This window comes from Triticum urartu, chromosome 2A (genome assembly GCF_056163025.1).
Source record: "Triticum urartu cultivar PI428250 chromosome 2A, HENAU_Tu73, whole genome shotgun sequence".
In the NCBI taxonomy this organism is placed as follows: Eukaryota; Viridiplantae; Streptophyta; class Magnoliopsida; order Poales; family Poaceae; genus Triticum; species Triticum urartu.
In genome coordinates, this window is record NC_141874.1 from 714,285,823 (window position 1) to 714,300,930 (window position 15,108).

The 15,108-nt window shown below is 45.6% G+C and overlaps 1 protein-coding gene across 1 annotated transcript; it reads left to right on the forward strand.

Annotated features, from left to right (window-relative positions):
* The first annotated feature begins 594 nt into the window (after window positions 1–594).
* LOC147987049 (protein FAR1-RELATED SEQUENCE 5-like) lies at window positions 595–14,238 on the forward strand. Its single transcript, XM_087542255.1, has 3 exons — window positions 595–622; window positions 12,803–13,080; window positions 13,147–14,238. Exons 1-3 carry the CDS (start codon window positions 595–597, stop codon window positions 14,236–14,238), a joined length of 1,398 nt encoding a protein of 465 aa, XP_087398381.1.
* Window positions 14,239–15,108: the final 870 nt, after the last annotated feature.

The window sequence follows — 15,108 nt, forward strand, 5'->3', positions numbered from 1 at the left end:
GAAATGTTATGAGATTGCCGTGTTATCTTCTACGTGCAAACAGCAAGAATGCTTTTTGCGGATTGTTGATGCGTTCTTGTTCATGCAGTGACTAAAAACACAGTGGCAGAAAAGAAAGCAGAAGAATGAATCACAAAGATGGCACTGATCCTTGGCTTTCTCAAAGGCCGGAAACGCCACCTTGGGATGCAGCAGAGTACAATCAACTCATTTCTTCAGGGCCATTGCTGCCACTACTAGAGCACTACGCGGGCATCGGTACGATGCATGACAAACAAAGAAGAAACAGTTGCCATGTTCGTGACAATGAAGATGTCATTCTACTTATGTCCTACAAACTAATTTTTAGCAGGTTCTTATGACCAAACCACAATCAGGGGGCAGCATGGCAAGTTTCGTCACAGGGTGCTAACGCTGACAAATGTACGAGCAACCAACTTCAGCTAGCTAATGTGGCAAATCAAGGTAACGCATACGAAAAAGAAACTTACTGTTGTGGACATGAAATTAAACTTGCAAGGATGGCAAAAGACTCACGAGTTATGTCGGAAAAATGTAGGACCTTCATGCAGCACGTGGCATCAGGCGGCAACCATGTACCTGCCATCAACGTCGTACGCAGGTGAGTGCATGCAAGTGAAGTTGTGGACAGTGAGTTAGGAGAAAGGAACATATCTGACAGATGCAGTTGCCATGCCTGGACAACTGCAGTTGCCATGTATAATCAAATGTGACTGCAATGTATAAACAACCGTGGATGACAAAGTGTGAACAAATCTGTGTGGCATGGTTGGACCACAACATGTGCCATGTTGAACAAACTACAGTTGCCATGCAATGACCAACTGATACCATGATCGCAGGTTATTACGGTGGAACCACATCGGCAAACGTCTCATGGCAAGCTTCACAATTGCAGGAAAGCGCTATTGTAGATAGAGCACATCAATTCACTAGTAGAAAAAGGGTCAAACGTGAAGCACATTAGTGCCGGTTTGTATTTGAGCCGGCACTAATGTATACATTAGTGCCGGTTCCAACGGCTAGCCGGGCCGCTTTCATTAGTACCGGTTCGTGGCGAACCTTTAGCACCGGTTCGTGCCACGAACCGGTACTAATGAGAGTGGTGGCAGGATGTTGTCAGACAGGTGCCCCTCCAGCCCCTTTAGTACCGGTTCTTGGCACGAACCGGTACTAAAGGTCGTCCTACATAAACCCTTCGTCCACCCGAGCTCGCTCTGTTCTTCCCCTTTCCCCTCTCCTCTCTGTTCTTCCCCTCTTCCTCTCGAGCCCATCACACATTTTGCCCAAAATTTGTCAAGATTTGAAGGCCCCCATCCATTCAAATGATCACAAAGGTTAGCAATTGTCCTTTCATCTCTCATTGCTAGATTAGCTCTTGCAATGCTTTATATAGTGATTAATTTGTGAGTTTAGTAATTTGGGAGGATATATATATATATATGTGCTAGTATTTGATTTATATGCAATTTGAGGTCAAAAATAACACTTAGTTTGCATATGTAGGTGTGGTTTACTTAGTGCCTTCTAAATCTCCATCGTAGCCACCGTCAATCGCCCGCACCGTCCCGTCGCCGGCACCACCTTGTGGTGAGCCTCTAGTTCATGAAATTTTATATAAAAATTGATGTTTGTGTGATCTGGATATATAGTTACTCGTATAATTATCTTACCCGTACGTTGTTTGTTATACATATAGTGCCATGGTTTTGATATCCGTCCCCGTCGGCCCTAGTCCTTGTTATGATTCGGATGTGGTATGTATATCCTCTTTTAAAACTAGTTGCATTTCGTGTTTATGACAAATTATGCCCATCAAGTTGACATAGAAATTTTTTCTAGGAGGTATGTGAACCGGAAATTCCAACCGACCCTATTGCCGAGAGGTTAAATTTAGTTGAAAGAGAAAACGAGTACTTGAAAGAAAAATTGAAAAGAATTAAGGGGGAGAAGATGGAGTTGGAGTTGCATGTTGCTGATGTCGTCGATGATCACAAGATGAAGATGGAGAAAATGTGCTTGAAGATTAGAAAGATTAGAAAATATGCCATCGATAGTGAGGCTTGGTATCATTATGCTGTTGGATCCATTGTTACCTTAGTTGCGATCTTGATCGTATTTGTTGTTGCATTTAAATGCTTTAGCTAGAGAGTTATTTGTTTGTTGCATTTAAGTGTTGTATGAACTTTATGTATGAACTTGTATTAATTTGGTCTATTCGGTGTTGTGTAATGAAGATGAGCCGGCAATGGATGTACGATGACCGATGCTCTCCCCAGTTCGTTGAGGGCGTGCATACTTTTCTGCTTGCGGCTGAGGCAAACAATTGGGCGGATGGTTTTATGCCTTGTCCATGTGCTCGCTGTAAGAATGGTCACAATTACTCTACGTCAAGAACCATTCACGTCCACCTGTTTAAGTCCGGTTTCATGCCCCATTATAATGTTTGGACCAAGCACGGAGAAAGAGGGGTTATGATGGAAGACAATGAAGAAGAAGAGGACGACGACAGCTATCCTGGCCATGGGTTCCCTGAATACGATGATACAACAATGGGGGAAGAAGCTGAGCCAGTAATGCGGGAAGAAGCTGAGCCGGCAATGCGGGAAGAAGCTGAAGAAGAGGCATCAGATGAGCCCGTTGATGATCTAGGTCGGGCCATTGCCGATGCAAAGAGAAACTGCGCAAGTGATTTGGAGAAGAAGAAGTTGCAGCGCATGTTAGAGGATCACAAAAAATTGTTGTACCCGAATTGCGTAGGTGACAAGAAAAAGCTGGGCACCACACTGGAATTGCTGCAATGGAAGGCAGAGAATGGTGTATCTGACAAGGGATTTGGAAAGTTGCTGGTAATGATAAAGGATATGCTTCCAAAGGAAAACGAATTTCCCGAGAGTACGTACGAAGCAAAGAAGGTTAGAGGTGCAGAAGATACATGCATGCCCTAATGATTGCATCCTCTACCGCGGTGAGTACGAGGATTTGAACGCTTGCCCGGTATGTGGTTGATTGTGCTATAAGATCAGCCGCGATGACCCTGGTGATGTCGAGGGCCGGCGCCCCAGGAAGAAGATTCCTGCCAAGGTGATGTGGTATGCTCCTATAATACCACGGTTGAAACGTTTGTTCCAAAACAAAGAGCATGCCAAGGCGATGCGATGGCACAGAGAAGACCGTAAGAAAGATGGAAAGTTGAGAGTACCCGCTGACGCGTCGCAGTGGAGAAAAATGAAAAGAAAGTACGGGAAGGAGTTTGCAGATGACGCAAGGAGCGTATGGTTTGGTCTAAGCGCAGATGGCATTAATCCTTTTGGGGAGCAGAGCAGCAACCATAGCACCTGGCCTGTGACTCTATGTTTGTATAACCTTCCTCCTTGGTTGTGCATGAAGCGGAAGTTCATTATGATGCCAGTGCTCATCCAAGGCCCTAAGCAACCCGGCAACGACATTGATGTGTACCTAAGGCCATTAGTTGAAGAACTCTTACAACTGTGGAATGGAACAGATGTACGTGCGTGGGATGAGCACATGGGGGAAGAATTTGACCTAAAGGCGTTGCTGTTCGTGACCATCAATGATTGGCCTGCTCTTAGTAACCTTTCAGGACAGACAAACAAGGGATACCGCACATGCACGCACTGTTTGGACGATACCGACAGTATATATTTGGCTAATAAGAATGTGTACCTGGGACATCGTCGATTTCTTCCGAGCAGGCATCCCGTAAGAAAGAAAGGCAAGCATTTCAAAGGTGAGGCGGATCACCGGACGAAGCCTCGCCACCGTACTGGTGCTGATGTACATGATATGGTCAAGGATTTGAAGGTGGTCTTTGGAAAGGGTCCTGGTGGACAACCTGTTCCGAATGACGCTGACGGACGCGCACCCATGTGGAAGAAGAAATCTATATTTTGGGACCTGCCCTATTGGAAAGACCTCGAGGTCCGCTCCGCAATCGACGTGATGCACGTGACGAAGAATCTTTGTGTGACCCTGCTTGGCTTCTTGGGCGTGTATGGGAAGACAAAAGATACACCCGAGGCACGCGAGGACCAGCAACGTATGCACGGATAAGACGGCATACATCAGGGTCATGCAAGCTACGCTCTTACCAAAGAAGAGAAGGAAATCTTCTTTGAATGCCTGCTCAGTATTAAGGTACCGTCTGGCTTCTCGTCGAATATAAAGGGAATAATAAACATGGCAGAGAAAAAGTTCCAGAACCTAAAGTCTCATGACTGCCACATGATTATGACGCAACTGCTTCCGGTTGCATTGAGGGGGCTTCTACCGGAAAACGTTCGATTAGCCATTGTGAAGCTATGTGCATTTCTCAATGCAATCTCTCAGAAGGTAATCGATCCAGAAATCATACCAAGGTTACAGAATGATTTGGTGCAATGTCTTGTCAGTTTTGAGTTGGTGTTCCCACCATCCTTCTTCAACATCATGACGCACGTCCTAGTTCACCTATGCGAAGAGATTAACGTTTTGGGTCCTGTATTTCTACACAATATGTTCCCCTTTGAGAGGTTCATGGGAGTCTTAAAGAAATACATTCATAACCGTGGTAGGCCAGAAGGAAGCATCTCCAAGGGCCGTCAAAATGAGGAGGTCATTGAGTTTTGTATTGACTTTATTCCTGACCTTAAGCCGATTGGTGTTCCTGAATCGCGGCATAAGGGCAGACTAGATGGAAAAGGCACGCTAGGAGGGGAACAAATAATATGTATGGACGGACATTCTCTCACTAAAGCACACTACACAGTTCTACAGAATTCCGCCTTGGTGGCTCCGTATATGGATGAACACAAGAATTTGCTACGCTCCAAACACCCAGAGCGGTCTGATGACTGGATTACACGTGAACAAACCAGGAGTTTCGCCAGCTGGTTGCAAGCACGTACCATGCATGACACCTCTATTGAAGATGACCTGTACTTGCTGTCCCAGTTACCATCTTCGAATATAATGACTTTCAAAGGGTACGAGATAAATGGTAATACATTTTACATGATCGCCCAAGATAAGAAGAGCACCAACCAAAACAGTGGTGTCCGCTTTGATGCAGAAACCAAGACGGGAAAGGAAACATATTATGGTTATATACAGGACATATGGGAACTTGACTATCGACGTGGTTTGAAGGTCCCTTTGTTTCGGTGCAAATGGGTCAATATGACACGAGGCGGGGTAACGGAAGACCCGCAGTACGGAATGACAATAGTGGATCTCAACAATCTTGCGTATGCAGACGAACCATTCGTCCTAGCCAATGATGTGGAACAGGTTTTCTATGTGAAGGACATGTCTACCAAGCCAAGAAAAAAGAAAAGATAAGGAAGCGAATGCATCGTACGATGAGCCAAAGAGGCACATAGTTCTTTCTGGGAAGAGAAACATCGTGTGAGTGGATGACAAGACAGACAAGTCAGAAGATTATGAAAAGTTTGATGAAATTGCTCCATTCACAGTGAATATTGACCCGAGCATCCCGTTTAATGATGAAGATTTTCCATGGCTACGACGCAAAAGGACACACGCGAAGAAAAAGTTTCACACCCAAAGATCTAGGATGTGATCGGCTTAACTATCATCACTTTCTTCTGTGTTTCACACCCAGGAGGGAATCTCTGTAATAGTTAGGGTAGCTAGTTATGTGTTTTGGCATTTGAAACGCGAAGAAATTTTATGTGCAAGCAAATTCTTTCATGCATTTACTGATTTTTTCAGCTAAATGACCCTGAAATTGAAAAGCATTTCAAATGAACTCAGAAAAGGATGAAAGTTGGCATGGTATCATAATTTCACTCACATAGCATGTGCAAAAAAGTAGAGAGGGTTACCGCAAAAACTAGATGCACTTCGTGTACAAAATGGACAATCTGTTTCGAAGTATCAGGGTTTCGGACGAAAACTCATCCGTTACAAAGGCATTTCATTTTTTAAATAACCTAAGCATTACCAAATTGAATATAATGATAAAACACACTAATATTAAACATAAGAAAAAAGAATCACTGAAAAATCTATTTTCAAAGTTAAGTTATTCACAAAAATAAATAAAGCAAAAAAATAAGAAAAAAAAGCCCACCTACTGGGCCGCAGCGGCCTGCATACGACTAGAAACCCAAATTCAAGTTGGGCCAGGATGCAGGCCCGCTAGCCCAGTAGGCCCAACAGGGCATCGCAGAAGAGGTAGGCCCAGAAGGCCTGCTTAAGAGAGGAGCTCGAGACAACAGCGACGGCGGGGCTTATAAGCAGGTGCGAGTGCCCCTCGGCTAGCGAGGTGGGACTAAACTTTTGTGCCCCTCGCCTGGCAGCGCACACCCTTTAGTACCGGGTCGTGGCACCAACCGGTACTAAAGGGGGGTACTTTAGTACCGGTTGGTTCCACGAACCGGTACTAAAGGGGGGTGCTTCCCGCCGCTTGGCCTGGCCAAAACAGGCCTTTAGTACCGGTTGGTGGCTCCAACCGGTACTAAAGGTGCCTTCTATATATACATCACTTCGAAAAATTTCATTCTCCCTCTGTTTCTTCCCGATCGATCGACGCCGTCGCCGCCCCCGTCCTACGCCGCCCCCGTCGCGTGCCGTTGCCGTCGCCGCCCCCATCCTCGTCGCCGCCCTCATCCCCGTCGCCGTCCCTGTCCCCGTCACCGCCCCCGTCGCCGTCGCCGCCCTCGTCTCCGTCGCCGCCCCAGGCCCGTCCCCGTCGGGCCGTCCCCGCGTCGCCGCCCCGTCATGCCCCGGCCCGTCACCGCCCCGGGCCATCGCCTCGCCGTCGCCGTCGCCCCGCTGTGAGCTCTCCCCCTCTAACCCCTCTCCCTCGCCCCCGGTGGCCACCATGGGCGCCGCCCCTCCCCGAGCCCATACACACACACAAGCATGATGAACACACACACACACGCACATTTCCTTAAGTTAATTAGTATATACGTATTTTGTATGTTTAATTAGTTTAGATTTTTCAGATTATTATTTTTTCACTAGTATATATGTATGAATGCATGTTAGATGGATATAATTAGTGTTTAATTAGTATGGAATTTTTTATATAATGTTGTTTTTCTGTTTTTAATGGATGTATAGAAGTTGTTTTTTCTGCTTTTAGTGTTAGATGCTTAATTAGTATGAAATAGCATATAGAATTTTGACATATGCAATGATAGGGAGGAGGACGAGCACATCCATCGCTACATGCCTGCTATGGATGTTAGGTTCTCCAATACCTGGGAGGTTCTTTGGGGAGATCACCCGAGCTATGATCCAGTGATGGTTCCTTCACTTTGGTTGTCCACCGCCTAGATTACTCTCTAGTATTCGATCTTTATTAGCTAGCTAGCTAGTGATGTATTCGATATATAATATTCGAGATGATTTATTCGAGATTATATATATTATTTGAGACGATGTATTCGAGATTATATCTATTATTCGAGATGACGTATTCGAGATTAAATCTATTATTCGAGACGATGTATTCGAGATTATATCTATTATTCGAGACGATGTATTTGAGATTATATCTATTATTCGAGATTATACTAAATTGTTTTATATTTCTTTGGCCATAGTTAAATAAAAGCTGTGGCGGACAATACCGACAGAGAGAGAGAACAGACCATGTTCGATATCATACGCGGGCCAGATGATGATCAGAATGAAGAAGATTTTGACGGCTCCGAATTTCTAAACAACACTGGAGAGGGTGATATGATATTCGATCGCGACGACCGAGAAGATGAAGTCATGAACTACGACAAAGAACATGTTGATCCTGAAACAACAAACACCGGCGAGGTATATATATTTATATAAGCAGGAATCTGGTGATCATCGCATGTTTGAAATGAGTTGAAGATATATTAACGAATCGATCTTTCTTCTTTCAGCCATCCGGATCGAGCAAATCTTCAGGAAAAAGGATGAAACGAGGCCCGAACAAAAAGTTGAAGGAGGGCGTAAAGTACAATATCGAGGCATTCAAACCTAATGGCGAACCATTAGCGCCTAAGAAGATTGCGGACAAGTTCGTTCGTCAGTGCGGAGTTCTTATGAAGGACCAACTCCCGATCTCCCTTCAAGAATGGAGAAAGCCAGCAAAGCCACGTCCAAATGTTACTTTTGTCGACGAGAATAAAAAAAACTGCTTTGGGATACTCTCATGGAACATTTCACCCTACCAGATAATTTCACAGAAGCAGATGTGCGGAAAGTCAAGGACGCTGCTTTTAGGAAGATGGCGGTTGCATTCAAGAACCACAAGAGAACGACGTGGGAGAAGTACGTCAAGGGAGGAAGGAAGACTCCAGTATTCGAGGGGATACTAGAGAATCAAAGTGCTCATTGGGATGATTTCGTGAAATTCAAGGACTCAGAATTAGCTAAGGAACGGTCGAGAATAAACAAGAAGAATGCCGAAAAAAAGGATAAGTTCCATAAGCTAGGGCCAGGTGGCTACGCGGTGGAAATGCCTAAGTGGGATAAGTCTGAGAAAGAGATGGAGGATGCAAGTGTCACTCCTATTACTAAGAGCTGGCCCCCCAGGTGCAGGACTTGGTTCTATGCGCATGGGGGGGGAGTTGGACCCGAAGACAGGCAATGTTTCGACGAAGGCATGTCTGAATGGAGCCGACGATGCGCTACTTGTTGCAATAGAAGAGGCTCGATCGGGGGTGTTCCAGCCCAACAGAGAGAACGACGAGCTTACACGTGCCCTGGGAAATCCTGAACACCCGGGAAGAACATGAGGCAAGGGCGCTATTCCGTGGTATGAGGGGTTTTCGGACTGGAACGCCGACTACAGAACCCGTGCGAGAAAGAAGATTGCGGAGGAGAAGAAGAGGAAGATGGAGGAGGAGCAGAGGAAGCTCGACTATGAACGCCTTCAAGGCCTAGAAGCAAGTCAAGCGGAACTGGCAGCTAAATTCCAGCGGCAGCAGGAGCAGATCGAATCACTTAGCCAGCAAAGGGGGTCTCAGTAGCTGCAGCAGCTAGCGGATGATCCAGCATTGGATACCACCGCCTCATCCATGCCGAGAAGCAGCGTGGGTTCCGCCCCGGGCGACGCAGTAGTGCTGGATAGATACCCCGTGGATGACATCACGGAGAACACTAACTGTGAGCTACACTTCAAAATGAAGAACATATCCATGAAGGTGGCGGACGCCGTTGCTTTTTCAAATTCCCCCGAGGCAACCTTCCATTGCAACCCGATTCCAGCGGGCTATGCTCGTGTCTTGGTTGATGAGGTGGTGGACCAATATTCGGGGCTAGAGCTTGACATTCCTAGAGGTGACGAGGAGCACACACTCGGAGATGCCAAACATCGTGTCATCCTATGGAGAAAGGATTGCATCATTTTTCGAAGGCCACCGACACCGCGTCACCCGACTCCTCGTCGAAGTCCGCCACCGAGTCAGCAGACTCCCGCTCCTCCAAGTCCACCAACGCGTGAGGCCACTCCTCCTCCTCCAAGTCTGGCAAAGTGTCAGGCCACTGCTCCTCCAAGTCCGACACAGCGTCAGACGTCCACTCCTCCTCAAGTCCGGCACAACCTCAGGCCACTCCTCCTCCAAGTCCGGCACAGCTTCAGGCCACTCCTCCTCGTCCAACTCAGCCCCGTCAGCCGTCTCCGCCGCCTCAGCAATCGTAGAAGAGACACCCCGCAGCTATGGTGCATAGCGGTACCAGTCGAGGTCATAGTACAGGAAGTGCAGGCGGAGGCAAGCGATATAAATATGGTCCAAACCTCACTACTCCTCTTCCTGTGAGGGCTTACGACAGGACCGAGGAGCAAACCAATGCCATAGTGCGAGCAGAAGTCGACGCCCATTTTGGACCGAAACCGCCACCGCCGCCAAGGGAGAAAGTGCCTGTGGAAGTAGTTGACCACTTCATTCGTATGGCTCAACCACCAGCTCCTAAGCCTGTTGACATAGACTATGAGCGCCACATCAGGAAGTTACATCGACAACATCTACAGAAGGAGGCGAGCTCGAGCTCGAGCAAACAACAAGAAGCTGTCGAAAAATGCGGGAAAACCGTTGCCCAGCTGGGAGAACAGGCGGCGCAATCGATCCCCCCGCTTGTTGTGCCGCCAACAACACGTGACAGTACGCGCGCCCAATATTATTGTGGCCAAACAGTTTACGTTCCCGAGGTGGGCGATGTGGTAATAACCCAGGAGCATATAATGCAGGCTGAAGAACTCAAGATCACTGTTGGACAACTCCTCGAGATCGAGGACATGCCTGTGATTACAGAGGAGGAAATAAAACGGAAATATGTCCGGGGCCAACCTTTGGTCGAGCTAAAAGATGTCAAGAAGCTCCCAACGAGAATGTATGAATTGCATCAATGGTACATGGACATTATCAAGAGATCCGATCGAGAGTCCCTCATGGTGTATGTCAAGAAGGATCATTACTACCATGAGAAAGCCGTGGCCGTTGAGTATTCTGAACTGTTTCAGTTATACAATCAAGACGCACTCGACAAATCTATCGTCAGTTGCTATTGTCTGTAAGTGATTTCTTTCTGTAATTTAAGTCTCAAGCTAGCTGTAGTGATCCTTTTGATCAATCATTACCTATAATTATCCCCACTATATTCTTTTCTGTGGTATTATGCAGGATGAACATGTATGAAATGAGAAAAGGTGGACGCTATGGCATTGGGTTCATTGACCCAAACACCGTTAATGAATACACATGGAAAATGAACAAGTATTATGAAAAGCAGGTAGAGGACAGCATGCTAGAGTTCTTGAAGCACCTCAAATACAATGAAGATATACTACTTCCTTACAACTTCCAGTGAGTCACACTTTCTTGTACTACAAATTCTCTGTTTTTGCCTACTAGCTAGCTACATGTTTTTGCTTACATATGCCCGCTTAATTAAGACATGCAAACGTGTGTGCATGCAGATTTCACTGGATCTTGTGTATCATTAAAGTTGACGCCAGAACAGTTGAAATATTGGACTCGGTACTCAAAGCAAATAGTGACTACAACATCTTGTATGGGATAGTCAACAGGTAATTTCAATCATTATTAACTATATATCTCGGCCTATTTAGTTTGTCATTTCATGATATGAACTATTTAATAACCCCTTTATTCATTTTCTTTGTCGGCGGGCAGGGCTTGGGCAAGGTTCATCAGCGTCACGGAAGGCGAATGGAAACCACAGCTGAAATGGTTTCGATTCAAGGTAAGTAATTAAGTAGTACTAGCTAGCTAGCTGCCATCTCTTTAATTATCATGCTTGATTAATTATTATCTGATCAAATTAAATTCCATTCTCGTAATAAAGGCCCTGAAGCAGGCGCAAGGGACTGATCTGTGTGCATTCTGCGTTTGCGAGAACATTCGCATGATGGCGTCCGAAAGGAGCAGATCTCAAAGACAGGAATGGGTACGCTTGTCAGAACACTATTCACAATTTTTACACCATTATCGATATCTAGTCACACAACTAATACACATGCATATTGATCTCCTTATTAACAGTTCAAAGAGGTGCGGGACAAGCTCCTAGAAACGGAGCGCGTAGAAGCACTTCAAGAGGAAATAGCGGGATTTTTGCTCGACCAGGTCATAAATCCGAAGGGAGAATACTATTACCCGCTACCGCCCCCATCGAACAGGTCATGAACCACTTCCAATTGTCATTGTGCTCCGAAGGCACCAATTAGGCTAATGCCACTGGCTCCGATGGCAACATGCATATGTAGGAGAAATTGTATATAGCTATACATGTGTGTATGTGTAAATTAATATGGTGGTTTGTGAGACATTGATGATATATATATGATTGGTTCTACTAGAAATTCTATTTATATATATATGCATAACATGTACAATGTGTAGTACCGTAAAATACCAGCAAACGAAAAAGAATTAAAATGGAAAACACAAAATTAAATGAAAAAGAAATCATAAAACCAAAACCCCCCAAACATTTTAGTACCGGTTGGTGTTACCAACCGGTACTAAAGGGCTCCCGGCCCCCGGAGCTGGCTCGTGCCACGTGGTTTCCCTTTAGCACCGGTTCGTGCTAAACTGGTACTAAAGGGGGGGGCCTTTAGTGCCGAAATTTTAGTGCCGGTTCCTAAACCGGCACTAAAGGGCCTTACGAACCGGTGCTATTGCCCGGTTGTGCACTAGTGATTTGGAATGACAGACCACACAAGACCGGCACATGCGTCACAACAAGGTAAAAAATAATGTGAACCAGAAAGCAGTACTGCATTTGCTTTTGTGGGAATAACATGTGAGGAAAAGTAGATTTGTAACAGTGGTGGTGGAAAAAACAAACAAAAAATGCTACCAAGTGGTCGTGTGCAAAAAGAGTCGTATATTGTCTTCGGGATTTGCTAATTGCTATAAGAGTGGGTGCAACATTCATGATTGTTCACATTTGCCTACTGAGCTCAGGCCTAGAACACAAGTTTTGATGCTAGAATTACTGGTTGCCATGTGTTGGCAACAGTAGTTGCCATGTATGTTGGACTATAGCTGCCGTTGCTATATACTACAAGTTCTGATGCTAAAAGACGTTGGTTGCCATGTGTTGGCAACAGTAGTTGCCATGTTGTTGGACTGCATCTGCCATTTCTGGAGAATTAAAGTTGCCATGCATGGCCATATGCAGATTCACGGCTTGCTGTGTGACTGATGTCATGCAAAGTCACATGCAGTTGTTGTACTCTGTTACGATAAACATGCCATTCAAGCAAAATCTTACGCTCGTACCTGATTTTTTATTGCAGGACCTTCAACTACAATTAACAGCGGCGCAGGGACATCTACTGCGGGGAGCTCTGAGCGCACGGAAGATGCATTCCACCAGCGAGCCAACACTCATGCCACCAACAATGCCGAGTCAGTGTCGGAAATGGCAATCGTTCCAGCAATGCCGACAAGCACACCTTTGCAGACCAGCACAAGCAACACTCAAGCAGATGAAACAACCGCCGATACTGAAGTGAATGATGAAGCCGATGACGAAGCACAAGGGGATGAAGATGGTGGGCAATCAGAAATCATAGTACCTCAGGCACCGTATCTTGGGTAGAGATTTGATTCATTTGAAGATGCAAAGGAATTCTACCAGATATATGCAAAGTTCCATGGGTTTGTGGTCAACACCGAATACCACAGGAAAATTAAAAAAACTAACGAGTACAGCAGAGGTGAGATCAGGTGCTACAAGGCACGAAGAAACAAGAAGGGCAAAGGTGATGCGCCTGTTGTTCCGGAACGAAAGAGAGGTATCATTGTCAAGATGGAATGCCCTGTCCGATGTAAGCTGAACGTAGATGGAGCACAGTGGGTGGTCAATGAATATTTTGAAGAGCACAACCACGAGCTAATAAAGAAGTTTGGCCTGGTAAAATTTCTGACCGCCCACAGGGGATTCACCCCCCTCGAGAAGAAATTCATAAAGCTGCTACATGATTGTAGCGTCGGTCCATCAAGAATGGTCCAGATAATCTCCCTCATCCACAGCAAAAATGGGACTCTGAGTAGCATGCCCTACATACCGACAGACGTCACAAACCTAAAGGCAAAGTACCGTAGAGAAAGCAAGTTGGCTGACATAGAAGCCATGATAGCCTACTTCGATGAGAAAGCGAAAGAAGATCCAGATTTCTTCTACAGGATAAGATTGGACGATGAGGACCGTGTCAGGAACATGTATTGGGTGGATGGTACTGCAAGAAGAGCCTACAAACATTTCCGAGACTGCATTTCATTCGACGCGACATATCTCACTAATATGTACAAGATGCCATGCGCTCCATTCATAGGAATAAATAACCACAATCAGTCATTGCAGTTTGGATGCGGGCTCGTTCGGAACGAAGACAAGGATGGGTACGTTTGGCTGTTCAAGACCTTCTTGGAGTGCATGGGTGGACTTGCTCCGATGAACATAATAACAGACCAGGATTTTAGCATGCGTGCAGGCATAGAGGAGGTCTTTTCGTTGGCAGTGCACAGGCACTGCAGGTGGCACATTATAAAGAGGTTTGAGGAGATGCTAGGACTGTTCTTTGCTGACCGTCCAGAGCTACACAAGGCATTCGAGCTGTCCGTGGACCACAGCTTGATGGTGGAGGAGTTTGAAAGGAGTTGGATGGCTATGATTGAAACATATCAAGTCCAAGACCACGAGACGCTTGCTAGCTTGTGGGAAAAGTGAATGTACTGGGTGCCGGCCTACTTCATGTAGTGCTTTTTCCTGTTTCTGCAGACTACACAGCACAGTGAGGGGTTCAATGCTGTTTTGAAGTGGTACATCAGCCTTGGCAACTCATTGCTATAGTTTGCCAAGCAGTACACCGCTTTGCAACAAAAAATACCGGGGTCCGAGCTACAGCAAGAAGCAAACACCGCGCTCAAGCAGCCAAAATTGCTAACGTATTTACCAATGGAGAGGCAAATGAGCAAGATATACACCAACAAGATTTTTAACAAGTAAGTCAGTTGTGTTACAATCTTATTTGCACAATCATGGAGGTAGTACGTGCCATGTAGAATGCAATGCAGTTGAAAAGCTTATTTGAAAATGGTGATTTTTTTAAAGTAGCCATTGAGTACAGAGTAACCATGATATGTAGTTGCCATGTTTAATGAACTATAGTTTGCCATGTTTAATGAACTACAGTTGCCATGTTTACTCAACTGCAGTTGCCATGTTTCATGAACTGCAGTTGCCATGTTTGATGAACTGTACTTCCACTGGCCATGATGGTATGGAACGCAAATGCCAAATGAAGTTGTTCTGTAGTTGCCATGTTTACTCAACTGCAGTTGCCATGTTCGATCAACTGTAGTTGCCATGTTTGAACGAACTGTAATTCCATTGGTGCTACAAAAAACTTCACACAAGAGTTTAACAAAAACCACACAAAACTTGCAGATTCCAAGAAGAAATAAAGCGTGCCAGCATGTACACGGCTTTCTAGGTGGACGAACATACATTCAAGGTGTGTTCTATCATGGGCATGTCGGATTCAGAACCTGAAGACCCGGACAAGGGAAGGAACTACTTTGTGAAGGCATCGATAAG